Here is an 18,221-nt window from a genome sequence, read left to right as displayed (position 1 = left end):
AATAGCAAATAACTAAAAGAAAAGACATCGAGAAGACAAAATGCTATTAACAATAGCTGAAACTTTCCATTGATTTCAAATTATCAGTCTTTCAATAACCGCAGCTCTCTACAATTCCTCACTTGACTGTACAAAATTATGAACATTAAGATGGATATGGCGGACCTATAGGAGTAAAACTATCCCCAGAAATTTGCTAAAAATTGCACAATAATGGGGTTAGATATGTACACACCATTTTTCAACTGGCTGTAAAAATAGGGCTAATTCAAGAACAAAAAATGAGAAACCAGGTATACATGAGCTAGGTAGAAATCCCATTTAGGTATGCTTGCTTTAGGGACTTGGATTGAGATAAATCATCATCCCCGGTGCCACAAAGTTCACAGGGGTCAGAGGATTCCTGTGAGCACCAATGATCTGGAACACTCAAAAAGTATGTCGACATGAACTTTCTGAATCTTTTCTTATACTCCTTAGGAGAAATAACAGTCGGCAACACATTCTTAGGAACAACCAATGAAGACTTAACCCACGTCTCAAGTTGTTTGTCCCACGTGTACTGCCTGAGATAATCAATAATCCCACATACAAGCTCCCGCCGCTGAGTATCCACCCCAACAAGTAAAGAATAATCCATTACATTGATTGACTGCAAATAAAAGAAAACAACGGCACAGTCAGTCAATAACTCACTCCAAATTAGAGAATTATTACCTAAGACAGGAAAAAAAAAAGTTCTAACAAATTATTTTTATGTTCTCCTTTTTTGGGGGGGTGAGAAAAGAGAAGTGTTGAAATATGATTCAAGGGCAATTTTTTTAAAAAACAAATGCTGCTTCTCAGAATAGAATTTAGCAAAAGTCTAATTGAAAGAACTAAAAACTCACATTTAGGAAAGTTGTGTCATTCCATACAGCCCGTTGCAAGAGACATTTGGCTTTATTACTAACATATAATGGAGAGGAATTCATGTCATTGACAAAGTTCTGATCCAAAAGAACATCTCCAGAACCATCAGCAGCTGAATTAAATCGAGCATGCAAGGCCCCTTTAAGATCATACTGGCGAGTAATATTTCTACCAAAGGTAAGATTCTCCATCACCATAAGTTCATGCCTTGACTCTTTCCCCGTCTTTGTCTGTCTTACTATCACCTGCAAAATGTTAAAATGTTCAAGAAAAAAAGCAAAGAATTAAAAGTCAGATGAAAAAACAAATAAAAGCAAACCTGATAAATTCCAAGAACTTTAGCAAGGCAAGTTTGGCTTCCAGAGTCAAATGATTGATTCATGTACTTGAAATAATGTAAAGCAAACTTCTCAAATGAATCATACTCCGTCTTCTTAATTTCCTTTATAATAAACCTGTCATCAAGTGTTTTAGCAAAAAAGGACTTGCTCTTCCCTCCTTTGGCATCCCAGTTTCTACAACGGCTAAGCGAAGCAATATAATCAAGCTCTGAAGGGCAGCACCTGTCCCGAAGATCCCGGAACCGATTAGCATATAAACATATTACTGAGTATTTACCCTTCCCAAGTGATTTCGAAACCCCTAGAGAAACCTCTATGTTAAGAGCATCAAGAGGAAGTAGAGAATCCAACAAGTTCAACCCATCAAAACTAGACAAGCGTGACTCTTCTGAAGAAATGCTCAGACTAGAGACAGAATCAGAATCAGATGAACCACTAGAAGACCAATGCGAGGATGTTATGGTAGGAACTCGAATGAGACTACGTAAACTTTCAATCATTTTATCTCTCCTGCCATCCTCATTGGACGCTTCTATTAGAGCAGGCAGATCTTTCAGCATTGTTAATGCACAAGCAATTATACTTGAGAGTTCACCCTCATAGTCTGACACAATAAAATCATTAGTTCCTAAGGGGATGTGTAGCCTTGACCCTTCCTCCCTGATTAATTGATAGCCTGTGGGTACTTGCACTGGAGTATGACCACTGACACATTCGAACTTGGGGACATTTCCTCTCAGAAGATCCCTCATATATATCTGTCTGATTTCAGAAAAAGGCATCCAAAACCAACCATTTAGGTTTTCTAAGCTGGAAAGAAATGAACGTGGGGATCCACCCCTCCCAGATCCATTTGAATCAACAATAAAATCATTGTCTGCAAGATTTGAAGAAATTGAGATTGTTCTATCCATTTGTAAATGATCTGACATAGGTGCATCCTCTGCTTGATAATTCTCATCACCAAAATGAGGATGAACAGATATATTAGATGTTGCAATGGACTCGTGGTTGGATGATTTCACAGGGCATACACCATCCACTGTTGGCTTTTCAATATTCTCAAGCACAGTGGAATTGCCATGCATGCTGTCACATCCTACAGATTTTTGAACAGGAATATCTAAAGAGAATTCATCACCTGAAAATTCATTTCCTTCAACAAATGAACCTGGCTCAACTTTCAAATTACCAGTATTATCAGAACCTTGATCACCATTTCCAGAGTTAGTTTCAGTCCCACTGTCCTCTTCATCAGCGCTACCCATATCCGACTTCAGTTGGTCTGGCACTGCTTTGTTACTGGCACCAGTGACTACTACTGTAGGATCAGGCAAGAGGAGAGAATACAGGCGTCGATCCCAAATGCATGATTCCAGAAGAAGGTCCCACCTTAGTCGGTTCAAGCTGAGGAGTTTATGAGAACCCAAGTTTGAATCTCCAATCTTTACAACAACATTCTGAATGTTTACCTGCAGTTTTTGCCCAATAATATAAATGATCAGAGAAACATAAACTCAATTAAATAGTGATTTAAACAGCCTGGCAGAGCAAAAGGCCAAGACAATCACCATAAATGAAAATTCTTCATTTTACTATGTTTGTTGATTTGTATCATGAATATTGCAAAATTTATATACAATCAACTTTCGCTTGGGACAGTAATTTTGTGTAAATGAGGGAAACAAACAAAACCACACACTCACAATAAATGTGACAAACTATCTCACACAGATTTGAGGAAGAAAATACTTGCTTGAGGGTGGTGGATGACTAAACAAAAAATCAAGGGCACACAACAACATATCAGAAAGAAGAAGAGAAAACCAACCTCAAATTCAGAAGCTTCCAATTTCAACATCTCTTCAATGTCAGAGAACTCTTTTAACGAGCCTTTAAGGTTTAGAGTTGAGCCCACAAACTGAGACCTTATCTGCACCAAAAAGCTTGCAACCTCTCTGAACATTAGCATCCCTTTCGTGTACACCTAAAGAAAATATCAATGCCAATTCAAATATATTAATACAAGTGAATGTTGGTAGGGACAAGACAAATATATAATTAATCACAGAATAAACATTATATCAAAAGTCAAAGCACAGTGAAAATAGAATATGCACATACATTTTCATATTCTTCCTTCAGCCAATCTGGTCTAATTGACTTGCTAAACTCAAGCTGTTGGGGAGGCATAGACACAGTATAAGTGGTAACAGAAGAGTAACTAAACATTGCAACCATAGAGCCTAACCTGCAGTTCCATGAACAAAACAAGAAATATAAGGAAGGTAGTTCTTTGAGAGTTTCTAAACTTTTTTTAGCCGAACGTAGAAGGAAAAGCAAGCAGAAGTTAATAATTATCACACAGCTCCATAGGAAGAGTTAGCATTTTGCCAAAATTTGCAAAATGTTCCACATTCTAAGACCAGCATAGAAAAGCCAAGAATAGAACTTAACATGGAACAAGTCCCTGAGCATATGCACAATATAATCTCCCCAACTTCTAGCCGATAAGTATAGTCACAAGCATGAAAAAATCACAAACTGTTACTGAAAATATCAAAGCCCAAGTCTCAAACAGAAAGGCATATTTTTCCCATTTCACAAATACATTTGAGAGCACTGAGAATTTATTATTAAATGAAAACAAAACAGTAATCCATACCCAAAGAAATACAGGAAATCCCTCTGCATAGAATGGCTGCAGCTGGATAATCCACTGGATGAAGAGCGGTCAGAAAAGCTGAGCTCCAAGAACTTTCCAAATGAGAGACCACGTGCAGTGGTTGAAATTAGCACTCTTTTTGTAGATTTTGAAATTCCATTCCCAGTTTTGCACTTGCCACAGCGACACCACATCCAGAGTTTTCCCTCTGCTTCCCCAGGTAAATGCTTAGAAAGCTGTTTAACTTGTATTGTTAGCTGCTTATTATGATGCGCATAATAGTAAAAGTGAGCTTCTGGAAGTTCACCACATACGGCACACTGGCTTCTCTGCACAAAGCAGACGTTTCAATCAGTGGAAAATTCAATAGAACCACACATTTAGAAAAAGTTAGGTTTCCAATGCAGTCTACCACGTAATAGAATTGAAGGTTACCTATGTTTCTAGAAATTAAAAAGGTAAACTATATAACCAAAGAATTCACCAAAACAAAATTTAGTAACATGACAAGATAAAAATTCATAGCTCCAATAGTTTAGATCAGTGGCAACATAACCAAACTTGACTCATCAAGAATCACATTTTGGAGAAAACGGCATTAGTAATAAAAAAAATCCCTAATAAATGTAGATCCCAGATACCTGATTAAGTAAATTATCTTGAAGGAACTTTCCAAGGGGAACATCAAAATTCCTATAGAACATGATATGGCTAAAATGGCTTTGCTCACAAATAGTCCCCCTTAAGGCATTCCGGCTAGACATAAGAACCAAAATACTTTGTGAATCCAACATTGTGTTGATGTCCTCCTTATTTTGCATTTTTTCTTCATTATCATCACCATTAACTTTCAAATTAAGTAGGGCTTCAGAGGAAGCCAGAAAAGATTGGGATTCTCCATCATCAACAGATTTCTCTCCATCAGGACTACTTTTAGATTCCGCATCAAATTGCTCTGAGGCCTCAAAACTATTCATTGCGGGCACTGCTTCTGTGAGCTTGGATTCTCTCCCATTTAACCCAAAATATGCAGACAATGACCGATAAGGAGCAGTGGATGCAAGAGGGAAACTGTTTCCTATAACTTTCTTCAGAGAGGCAGAAATAGATGACAACCCAGACAAAATGGCTGGATTATATGGCTCCAAAGATAACGCTGAACTGTAGTCTAATCCTGACTTCGCAATTTGATCACCATCCATTTCCCCATTTGTGTGGTTAGATTCTTCACAGAACCCATTCAAATAGGGAATGTCATTTGCATGTGATCCAGTTTCAGTTGTAGACTCATGAAGGCAAGGAACCCTCAAATTACCAGTTTCTGTGGGACAGGAATCCCGATCTATTGGCAACACATCAGCTATTCCAGTGAAAGGAATTGTAGAGAACATTGCCTTTTGATCAATAAGGAAAGAAGTTTCAAGGATTAAATGATATGCCATGACAACAGCATACTGCACCACACACTTGATCTTTTTTAGTTCTTCAGAATGACTTCCTTTCAGCAAAATCTGCAATACCATGATACCAAGTCAACGAGGAAGTACATAACCAGGAGTATGCAAATAAAGAAATAAGTAGGAGGGAGCTTATTATCAGGCAGATAGCATCAGGTCAAACATCTTTAAGTCCAGCTATCAAACACAAGTTGTTCTTGAGAAACAAGAGGAATAATTATTAATGATGCAAAAGAAACTCAAGCAGAAGACATCCACGTTTAACCAACCCCAAAAGAAAGAAAAGACTACCCCTGAACAACACTCTGCATAAACAATTACACATTGCTGAAGTGTAAAGAAATGGGTTAAAAAAAGAAAAGCAGCATTTTACTTAATACAGAAAGACCATACGCTATAAAGAGTAGAATATTTCTAGGGAAAGGAATAGAGACCATAGCAAGGAGCTTTTTCTTAACATATCAACATACGAGGCTCTAGTTTTAATATATTACTATATTTAAAACTAACAACATACAGAAAATTCGCTATTTATAAGAGCCTAAGAGATTATCAATTTAATTAGTTAATTTACTATGTATTAAACTGGAACTTTCAATAGCTTTGTTTAATTAAGTTTGAAGTTCAAGGCCTTATCAACCTCATTAATCTTCAAACTGCAAAAAATAAAGCCAGGAGAATGTTTTGATAACTTCGTATCAAGAAGTTTTATGACCAGAGATACGTGGTAAGTTGTCACAGGAATGAATCTTTTGATTACAACTGCTTATTTACATTTTTCCAACTGTGCCCACTAATCTGACCATATAAACATGGGCCACATTCACCATCTAACTCTATTTTGCTTAGCATGCACAAGTGCATGTGTGTTTGCAACAAAAGCATGCCAGTGCATCCTGACTACTGCCAAAAACAATTAAAAAAGGAAAGAAGAAGTCATCAACTTACAGTGCAACCAAGATGTTTAGGACAGCCCTCAAGGAACATTAACGTTTTAGTTGGCCGTTTTCCCCCTTCACCAAAACAAGCATGTTCCTCTACAAACTTTTCTATATGAAAGGAGTCACACTGCTTAAAGGAGTCAGACTGCTTTAGCTTTTGATTCATCAAAGTATCAGATGGTATGATTGGTGAGCCAGTACAACGAGCAACTCTCTCAAGACGATGTAGCTTCATGTCAAACACCAGTGTGATTCCTTTGGCAAGGATACACTCTTGGACATCACGTGAAACAGTTTTCTCCACCAAAATCACATTTGGATGACACATATCTATCATCTCAATTAAAGATTTCAGATGACCTTTTTCCTGTTTTTATGCACACACAATCAGAAACAAGCAGTAATATGCTTCTGCATTACAAAGACAGAGTTTGTTTCTGCCAAGTTACCTCGTCTAGTGAACTGAATGAAGACAACCCACTTGAGGACTGACCAAGAACTCCCTGAATTAATAACAGTTTTGGATTCTTGTATTTAGTTTGCATGTGCTTATGAGCAGCATGCTTTTTAAAGACCAAGCCCTTGATTAATTGGCTGCAAAACAAACAATAAAAAGGTGCAATTCTGCCAACTTATAAAAAGGGGTTTTCCAAATAAAGCATGCTAAATGTTATTTTCATGCGTGCTCTTATATGTTCATTCAACTAAAACGCAGTTAAAGTTTAGAAAAGAAGACAACTATTTACATGCTACCAATACAAAGGAAAAGGGCAGAGTAACCAGTATTCTCTTCCTCTATTAGATTTTATGGAGGTAACAGATGTTTATAGCATGTCTTGTAAGAACTATCTGGACAGGATGCATTCATAAGAGCACAAGACCACCACCCTTCAATCTTTAAAAGAAACATAAATGGTGAAATAAAACCTATTTGTCTCTTCAATGTAAAACCAGATTACTTATTGAAGAAAAATCCATAAGCAGGAGCAATGTACTTTCTAAATATATTACATTGAAAACAAATCACCTTTGACCGCGAGAACCAGTTGCAATGCATTTTACTTTCACATATCCGTCTGGACCCATTGCCTTTCCATCAATAGCATCAGGCTTCAGAAACAGAGCTGCTTCCCAAGATAAAGAAGTAACTATATCCACCCAACTATCACCATCATTCACAGAACTGGCAACACCCACAGATTTAAGAAGTTGACTGACAATAGGTTTTAACTTCCCATTTATCACCTCTTCCATGGCCCTTTGTTTTTCTTCTTTAAACCTGAAGCTTCCATTACCCTCATCTTCAATATGGCACAAGGAACTTGGCTTTCCCCATTTTGTGCCATCTGCACACTCATCATCGTCATCGTCATCATAAGCCACAGTACCCTCCAAGTCATCCTCTGGATCTTCAGGTTCTGGAGGTTCCCAAATTTGGGTATCCATTTCACCATTAATAGACTGAGAAACTCCACTTTCTTTGTCAAAGGATCGAGAAGAACTTTCAACAACATTTTCTTTTGCTTCTAGCTCATTACTAGCTTCTGTTATCTCCACATCTCTAACTATATCCAAATCATTGCTATTTTTCTTATCCCTCAAGTTGCTTTCTGCCATCATGTTCAAGCTATCAACTCTGTTCCTGGGACCTCCTGAGTTCAGGTGCTGCAATCGGCCATTTGGCAGACAATTGAGCTCCCCATGACTATTTCTTGAACCTTCCTCTTGGTCACCCCTGACAATTATAAAATATAAAGAAATACATAAATATACGCTTATATACACACTCACGCACACATATATGATCGCAAGACTCCAGTTAATAGTGAATAGTAGTATAACAGCACCACGCAAATAAGGGGACCTACCGATCATATGAGTTTATATCAACTGAAAAATCACCTGATGGAACAAAAGACAAAATTTAAAACATTTAGCTTAAACTGTAATGGAAACAAATTAGCAAATAGAAAAGAGATAGAGACTTACTGCAGCTAGAATATGAGCGATCACTGCTAGACAATGAAGTAGTTGGACTGATCATTGGTGTTGCAGAAGGACTAACACCATCCCGCTTTACAAATTCTCTTCCTTGCCTCTCCCAACATAATTTACAAGACCAAATGGTGTCTCCATTACTTGAAATTAAAGCATTACTATTCTCCTGTTTCCTCTTGTCCTCATTGGACTTTGTAACTTCAGCACCACAGTGATGACACATGCTACACATTTGATGCAATAATAACTCCAGAAAATTCAATCACCTATTTGGATAAGGGGAGAAAAGGTAAGTTTGATATCGAAAATAATGTAAACTGTTCTAATCACTCGAGTAAAACATTAGGATCCAATATTTGGGTAAACCAATTACCAAACACTTTTGTAAGGCAGTCATAGGATTTAAATTTACTTGCAAATCAGAAAATAATCGCTCTAAGAAAATTTACATAATAAAACTCATTTGATCAAAACATAAGATAGTCAGCATAAAAGAAAACCAAAAGTACAATTCTATGTGAACTAAACTAATGATTTCTTTGTGTTTTACCAATGGTTTTTTTTTAAAGGCTAGCTTGCTAGAAAAGAATAGATGCAAAGAAAGACCACATCAATCCAGTATCCAGTACATGTATGCAGTAGTTCTTGAAAAAAAGAGCAGGATAGTGTATCAAAAATTTCACCAGCAGCTAAAGAAGTATACCAAACATTCCCAGTTTTTAAACACAATTTGTTACTGATAACACGCAGCAAATCTTAGAATGATAGTACAAGTCTTACTAAAAATACATAAACTAAAAACTTCGATAATACTTCTATCCATGTTCACAAATAATTCTGCAATTCTAGATACATTTCAAAATTATCCCAAATGAATCGGTAAACTTCAAGAGTATTGCTTCTATTCAGTACTATTTATGCTGAGAACAGAAGGAATCCATCTTTATAGAGATCAAAAGGAACATAAATCATAGGGACAAATTCCTAAAAATTCCAGAGAAAACAACTGAGATGAGAATAAAAAGGATAAAAGAATTGTAATAACCATACACTAAACCCATGCCTAAAATCAGATTCAAAAGGCTCCCTTTGTTATGTCCAAAAAAACCATCAGATTCCAAATACTTAAAATTACTGGTCCCTAAAAAAATCAAATCCATTGAAATAAAAATAGACTAAACAGAGAACATAGTATCAGATCGACCACTGTTCATTGAAAACAGTGACAACATACTGCAATTCAAAAAAAGGGTCAAAAAATAATAATAACATGCATATACCAGGAATCCAAGTAACAAGTCAAAAGGACAAAAAAAATACTCCCTTAAGCTAATTAAGAGATAACAAGAAGAAAAGGGTGTTACCAACAGCCAATGCTGAATTGCAATCTCTAAGAAAGAAAAGATAACTTGACCAACTGATCAAACAAAATAGCTTGAATGCACTCACCAGATGAGAGAGAGAAAAGGAAAAAGAAAATTGCTTTTTAAAGTCAGTTGATCTGACAATTGGATAAAATCTCCAGAGCATCAATCTTTGAATTTCCAAAATGGCAACTGCTTAAAATTTTTCCAAAAAACAAAAACAAAGCTGCCATGTCTAGCTCTGAAATAAACAATTTAAAAAGGGAAAAAGAAGTCAAACTAAAACCCAAAAAAAAAAACAAGAAACTCAATGAACCCAAAATTAAGGCAGCAAAAACTGAAAGACAGAAGCTAAAAATATTATTACTTACTGTCAAAGCAATCCAAAGAACAAAGATTTGGGTATGATGACCTCTAATCCAATCCCAAGCATAATGGAAACTTGTTTATTGGGTTTTTTTATTTTCTTTTCTTTTCTCTACTCAGAAAGCAAAGATTTTATTTTTTTCCTTTGCCAGGAAAAAGTGAAGGATACAATAGAAATGAGTCCACAAAGTGTAGACAGAGAGAGAGAGGGGAAAAAAAGGAAAGAAAGAAAGAAAACAATGAAGGGAAGAATGAAGAAAGAATGAGAACTAAAAAAGAAGAAATTTGAAGAAAGGTATTTAAGAGTGGGGTCCACTTCACTATTCAAAATTTTTTTCTTTTTTGAATTTACATTTATTAAATTGTTTAAATAATATATTTTGCAGTTATGTCCCTAGTACTTTTTTTTATTTTTTGTTTTTTTATTTTTTATTTTACATTTTGGGGTGGAAAAAAGGGAGAGCAAAGATAACATTGCATGCATGAATGAGTATCATGACTAGTTCTTGATGAACTAAGCCTATTTGAGAAAACCAGGCTAGATAAGTCTAATTCATTAATTAGGATCAAGTTATACTAATTTGTAACTAATTAAGAACGATTAAATCGAGGATTAATTAATTGAATCTATACTAAAACACTTGCTAAACTTGAAAAGGACTTAAAACTAACAAACCATAATCGCATTACGTCACATTAGACCATATCTAAGGGTTAACCTTAATTGCTATTGAGGTCCCATTGCTTCGAGCTATGAGATTACAGTCAAAGTTTGAATTAGGGGAATCTTAGCTCGTGGCTAATCTTGATTGTCATGATTGATTGATGAATTAACCTAACCTTGCTTCTATATTTCAAAGTAATAAGTTTACGTCATATTTTGTAATAATACTATTTTCTTTCGTTAAAAGTCAAAAAAGGAGAGTTGGAAAGAGGAAGAGCAAATCTTGAAAAGTCATATGCAAGAGTCAAATAGACAAGATTTGGATATCTGAAATATATGGAATGTATGAACAAGGATAAACGTGTACAAGGAAGAAATGGCATGGCATCAATTTGGAAGATTGTGCATTTATGGCTACCAATTTAATGTTTCTTTCCATTTCACCCATAACTAGGTTATAGGTCTTTTCACATTTTTACTAATATTAATAGAAATTTTTCATATTTTTTGATGCAATATACAAATTATTAGCTAAGGAGTCTATGACTACTGTGCCATTTGCTGATTGTCATTCCTAGTTAGGGAATATTTTGATTTATCCGCTCCAAATGTTTTTGACTAAATATTGATAGAATATTCTGTCATCAACACCCTTTAATTTAAGTTGTTAACGAGATCTTGATTAATGAGAAGTCGAGTTCTTGTGGAAAACAATTAATGGACCCAAAATCGAGAAATATTCAATCAAAATTTGTTGTTTATACGTTACAAGTAAGTTGCAATAATATATGATAGAATGTAAAGGTCTAATCCAATAATAGGCGTAATATATTTCTTTAATTAAAAGAGATAAATTTGAATTTTTTTAAATGTGGGTGTATATTTGATATTCTATCACTTAATCACAAAGCATAAAAAAGTTCTAAAAATTCTTAAAAATAAATATTTTTAAAATTATGAGTATTTAAATTTTAAAATTCATTTATTAATAAAATAACAACATTGGATTCAGTAATAATGTTTACGTTTTATGCATTGACAATTCATTAAATTTAAACTCTTTTAATTTTTGGTATTAATCTGGATAAATAGTTGCTATGTGTAATATAGTTAGAATTATTTTTACAAGTAAAGCAATGCAAAATTAATGTATACCATCACATATTGTTAACATTTAGCATGTCAAGCATGTATTTAAAATTTAAAAAAAAAACTCTAAGGAAAACAAGAAGAAATTTTGGTGGTCCAAGTATAAATAAGGGAAAAGACAAGGGCAACTATGCAAATGTTTGAAAAACTTGCCCAAATATCCTCAGACAGCAGCGCGGGCTTTGTCATTTTGTTACGTCACGAATCATAAGGGCATCAACGAGGTTTTAAATCCCCCTCTTTACGGCAAAATTCCCTTTGACTCCCTTCCCCACAAAAAGAGAAGTCCCAATCCTCTGAATCAACTGTGGCCGATCAGAATCTTACCACCACTAACATTCCGCCACCTGGAAGCCTATATTTAATTACGTGAGCACCTGATTTGTTTGGATTTGTGAACGATTGGGATTGAACAGGCTGTTGTCGTCACTGCCCTCCACGTGGACGAACGAGGGCGATGCTGTCATTTTAATTTCATTTAATTACTAAACTACCCTTGTTTCGTGCACTGAAGGGACACCCTTTTATTGACATGATGTGGCGGGCGGTAATTGGCTGGACAGTGGAGAGCTCCTTAGAGGGGGTCCGTGTGGTAGACGGAAAGCAATAATTGCCTAGGTATTCACTTATTCTTACAAACAATTTTCAAAAAAATCAGCCGCCAAATTCATTTAACCTCTTTTTAAGGCAAAATTTTGTCCACCTCGTAGTCATCGATTTTTTTGGAATAAGGCAAATACTTGAAAAAGTTTTTAGAAATAATTAAGACAACCTTGAATCTATTTTTTTATTTTTATTTTAAATTAAATAAAAATTTATAATTAACTGTTGTCTTTTATTATTTTATATATTCATATGATATTAATATATTATTATCATTATTCGATATGACATGTCAACATATCTTATTAATATTATTTAATATAAAATGATAAATAATGATTGACTAATAATAATTATTTAATTATTAAAAATTTATTTAATTTAAAATAAAAATATTTATTATTATTATTAGATAATTATCTAAAAAAATATTAATATTTTCTATTAGTAGTAGGGCCCTGTACATGAGCTTATGATGTGGATTGATTTGTTAGATTGATTCACATTTATAGGTATATGGCTCCTCAATTATAGGACTAGTAGATGTGCTCAAATTTGATACACTATGTCACTCAAGTTATGCCATGTATACGCTCCTACTCACATCAATGTCCCACATATTTTGACTATAACCTAATCATGGAAAAGCCTTTGCTTCTCCCATTTCCTTTCCTTTCCTTTCACTTATAGCCGCATATTTTTCCACCTGTATTGCTACCTTCCCTTATGTCAACTAGTTAATGTTCACCATTTTTGTTTCCTAATAAATTAAAAAAAGTGGATTTGTCAAGGAAAATTCTATTCATTTTAATACTTTTGTCTCACCTAATCACAACTAATTAATTTAAGATATAATACTTGAAAAAATTTCTAAACTATTCAATAAATAAATAAATAAATAAAATTTTATTTTTTTATTATTTTAATCAAGTCTAATAAACTCTTATGATTAAGGATTAACTCAAAATATCACTAGTCATTTTATATTTACGTGATGTTAACACGACACTAACGTGAATGGTGAAAAATATAACACGATCGTGTCATCATACTACGTCATTATCTCTTTTGACATATCAGTATGCCACGTGACATAGAATGATAAATAATATTTTATAAGTTATGAGGGTTTATATAACTCAAAATAAAAAAAAAAAATATATAAAAAAGCTCATGTAAGAGAATACAAATATTTGAAATGATATTAGTGAGATCACAAATAGCATGACTCATTAATTTATAAATTTATACGTAAATCAATTATTCATGAATGAGATATTACAATCAAACCACTAATATTTATGATTATCCTATGACGTATTTAAAATTGTTCGGATGACAGAGGTTTCCTTTTCCGACTTACAAATTGCATTTGACATTTATCTTAATTATTATAGTGATTAAACAAATCAGCAAGCAACTTGGAGCAGGATTGGTTTTCTACCTTTCGTCCTGTTGGGGAAATTGTTGGTGATATTACCTAAATTATCTTGTATTTGTTGGATTAGAATCTTCCCCCTTGCTAGTTTGACAAATGGGGGACAATTAATGTGTTGAGATTGTATTTTGGAAATGCTCGAAAGGCATATATGATAAATTAAGGTTTGACAACAAGTATCATACATGAGGTTGGAGTTCAAGCCACTCCAATGATCAATCAAAGGTTTTCCACAACATCCCTTCCCATTTTATTTTATTTTGGGAGTTCAATTATTTAAAGATTTAAATTATACAAATATAATATAAGGGACATTTTTTTATTTTACTCATGAAGTAATTGTAATCGTGTTCTCCCGTATTAAATTTTTAATTTAATACTTGAATAAGCGTTCCAATTATTTTAAAAAAATTTATTTATTTATTACGTTCAATTAAGTTTTTTTTATATTTATTTTGGATCAAATAAATCTTTATCATTAACGGTTAACATGTCACTTGTTATTGTTCATATCATGTGAAGGGTAAAAAATATTATATAATTATATCATCGTGTCACATCATTGTTTATTATAATATGTTAACATGTCAGATCAATACTATATGATATAAAATGATAAGTGATATTTTAACTAAAAACTATTACCTAATCATTAATTATAAAAATTTATTTGATTTCAAATAAAATTATTAAAATGCAATTAAATGTAATAAAAAATAAAAATTTATTTAAATTTTTTAAAATAATTTAAAAACTTTTTTAAATATTATACTTAAATTTTGTTCCGGCGTGCTAAATATAAATTGCATATGTAATCATGTATCTATGAATTTTAAAATGAGGGCACACGTAGGCATCTGTGTGCAATATGCAACTTGAGCATGAGACAAATTTGGCTCCAATTTTTTATTTCTTTTAATTATGAAGAAGCCAAAGTCCAAATTGCAAAGATCATCATATTGGGATTTAATTTTGTTTCAAAGAAAGATATGATTAAATGAACAATTGAAAATGCTTAGTTTGTCATTTTCCATGGGTTTTGAATTTTAAATCTTGTCATGTTAATAGGTAAATGCTATTTTGCTTCCATCTTAAATGATTCCCTCCTTTTATCAGTGGATAAGACAAAAATCCCTCCTTTTAAAAGTTGGCAGCTACATCCAAAGTTTCAAGTTTTAAACGTAAATGAGTTCCTGGTTTTCAAACATAAGTTTGAAATTAAAAGGCATTTGTTACTGTACAGTTTGATGATTTGATATGTTCACATGAAAATTTTTATAATTTACATCGTCATCACATGATATAAATAACGTTTTAATTAATAATCATTAATTAGTTATTAATTATGAAAATTTATTTAATTTAAAATAAAAATTAAAGAATTTAATTGAATGTAATAAAAAAATAAAAATTTATTTAAATTTTTTAAAATAAATCAGGGGCTTTATAAGGCATTATATCTAAAAAATTGGTAAATTTGACCTTAATCCAAAAGAAAAAAAAAACCAAATAAATTATTCAATGAAGTGAAATCAATTTCCAGTCTTTACCTGTCTAGATATATATAACTTTAAGCCGCTCTACACCCAGTTGAAGGCAAACAGAAATGTTCTTTCAGAAATGATTTGATTAATAAGACAGCTTGTGGCAGAAAAACACTTGGGATTTTACGACAGCTGCTAGCTTCAACTCCAGCCAGTTGTAAGATTCTTATTTCTTCCACATTGTTTCTATGGTCATTTCTTGTCTCTGGGAGAGCCAAATTGCAACAACCAGACACATCTAAGCTAGGCCAATATGGCTACAATGGGATCATTATTATTTCGAAACAGGCTGGAAAAAAGGTAAATGGGTGTGGGAGTAGGTGGAATAATATTCCCTCAATAATGCTACAAACCCCTTCCCCCTGAATGATATGCATAAACCCTACTGAGTGTGCAATACAAAGGCCAAATATCCCCCATCACTGCCCTTTTCCCTGCCATGGCTGTGGAACACAAGCAGCCAAAAGAAGCACATCCCAACCAAGTTTATAACTGTTTAAGAATCCATTAAATCTGACTTATCCATCGTTTGTCAGGTATTAGTACTCTAATTCTTTCATATATATATATATATTCAACCCATATGGTAATTCATTTGATAAATGACCCATACATATATATATATATGAAAGATCCACAATGACCAAAACCCCATATATCCAAATTTGTCATCATCATTCAGTTGAAAAGTCACATGCACATGCCAGGATGCTGATGCATTATCTGTGAATCTTGACCCTCTCATTAACTTATATTCAACGTTCCCTTAGGCCTTTGAATGAGTAATATATATTGGTTCTATTGAGACCTACCCTTACCTTTCTTCTTTTGATGTTAGGTTGCACCCCTTTTCTTGCCTTATAATTCAGGTGTCCCTCCCTATTTCCTCCATCTTTTCTATAGCAGCTGTGCAATTTAATGAATTGTCTAATTTTCCATCTTGAGACTCCATTTCAAAGACACATTTTCTTTTCTATTATGTACATTGTCGCAGCAGGAAAATAAAAATACTTGTATGCATCTACGTGGTTCGATCAATTAATCTATATCTAATTAGGGAAAAAATGACAAAAATTAATATGAATAAAAAAGGGATAAAATCTAAATTTATAATTTTATTTAAATTGATGGATCAAATTTATCATTCATCTTTGAAGAGGTGTAATTTTACAAATTGTATTTTTTATTTGTTAAAAAATTATAAAAAATTAATAGTAAAAAAATATTTCTTTAGAAAATAAAAGAATATTCTATAAAATATTTTAATTTTAATTATTTTTTAATCAAATTAAAAGTATAATGGTAAAATTATACTCATTTAAAGCTGAATATAGTAAATATATATGATCCATTACCCGCCCTAAGTAGTAAATTTGAACTTTTATCCCAATAACAAAAGAGAATACAACTTTAATCACTATTTTTCGACTCATCATAAAATTGAAAAAATATATATATTTTTTGAAAAGATAAAATTGTAAATATATAATTTTTTGTAATGGGTCAATGACCTTAATTTTGTAGTGTTTATATTTCAAATATAAAGAGTAAATTTGATGATAGCCACTAAACTTATTCCCTTTTCTCACTTTCCTCACCAAACTTCAATTTATTCCAATTTGATCACTAAACTTTTTAAATGGTATTAATATGGTTACCTTAATAGATTGTGTTCAAATAAATGATGAAATGACGAAATAGTAACCATTTAAGCAATTATGTCATTTATAAAATTGATTAATTTTTTTCCTCTTTTTTGTCTTCCTTTTTTTTCCATTATTTTCAAATAATTTTCATTTTAACAAAACCCAAAATCAAAAATGAGAATGAAATTAAGAAAAATAGATTTGACGTAAAGTTTTTAAATGACCTAATTGTTTAGGTAGTTATATATTATGTCATTGATTTGGATAAAATCACTAACGATGATCACATTTTATACATTTCAAAATTTTCGTGACCTAATCGAGACGAATCAAAGTGTAGTGAACAATGAAAAAAAAAAAAACCTAAGTGACCATTCTTGAAACTTACTCCAAATATAAATGGCTATATACATGCAGAAAAGGAAGACAAGTTCAACTAACTTTCAAGCAGATTGGATGGTGAAGGTAGAGACAGAGCTGACCCTTAATCAGCATTTGTGGTAGAGATATGATTGTGCCTTGCACTACACCAGGCATGAGACATGGGTAGGTTAAGATCAAAGCTTTGGCACACGTTTCATGTGAGCTCAACCAGCAAATGAAGAACCGAAAGTTTGGTGTTAAAACAGTCGCATCTTCATGATAATAAACATCTGCTGATATGATTGAGAATTTGCATAATTAATTGTGGCAAACGAAGATCACAGTTTTTGTGCAGAATTTCCTTCTTTCTTATTAATATTCTCTCCATGTCACCCACAAGTCCACTTTCAATTGATTAATACGGTTATGGGTATCTTCGGGTTTTGTTAGGAAATAATCTCCTTTTCAGAAAACTCTAAAGGTATATTCTTCGTGTTACGAATATTACATTAATGAGATATAAGGTGAATTTTGAGTTGATAAATAAAAGTTTTCCTTCTCCTATTAAATATGTTTTTTTAATTGAAAATTGATACTTGTAACACTTTGTATTGGCAAAGAACATTTTAAAACTTTAGTCTTGGAGTACTCTTTACAAAAATCGAACCCTAGTTTATAAGGAAAGAGAACTCCCCACCCCCAACTATCTATCTATCCATATATTTATATATATATATATATATATATATATATATATATATATATATATA

The 18,221-nt window shown here is 32.9% G+C and overlaps 1 protein-coding gene across 1 annotated transcript; it reads right to left on the bottom strand.

Moving 5' to 3' along the window:
* On the bottom strand, nucleotides 32-10,258 carry LOC18593112 (putative 1-phosphatidylinositol-3-phosphate 5-kinase FAB1D). The gene is made up of 13 exons (XM_007020170.2): nucleotides 10,050-10,258; nucleotides 8,306-8,580; nucleotides 8,185-8,218; nucleotides 7,344-8,051; nucleotides 6,766-6,910; nucleotides 6,324-6,683; nucleotides 4,560-5,429; nucleotides 3,919-4,247; nucleotides 3,378-3,504; nucleotides 3,085-3,240; nucleotides 1,232-2,725; nucleotides 891-1,157; nucleotides 32-652 (listed from the first exon to the last, which is right to left on the bottom strand). The coding sequence occupies exons 2-13, from the start codon at nucleotides 8,544-8,546 to the stop codon at nucleotides 305-307; spliced, it is 5,079 nt and encodes a 1,692-aa protein (XP_007020232.2). The 5' UTR covers nucleotides 8,547-8,580; nucleotides 10,050-10,258; the 3' UTR covers nucleotides 32-304.

Source organism: Theobroma cacao, chromosome 8 (assembly GCF_000208745.1).
Source record: "Theobroma cacao cultivar B97-61/B2 chromosome 8, Criollo_cocoa_genome_V2, whole genome shotgun sequence".
Classification (NCBI taxonomy): Eukaryota; Viridiplantae; Streptophyta; class Magnoliopsida; order Malvales; family Malvaceae; genus Theobroma; species Theobroma cacao.
Note: the sequence above shows the minus strand (reverse complement) of the source record. Positions and strands in the feature narration are given on the sequence as shown.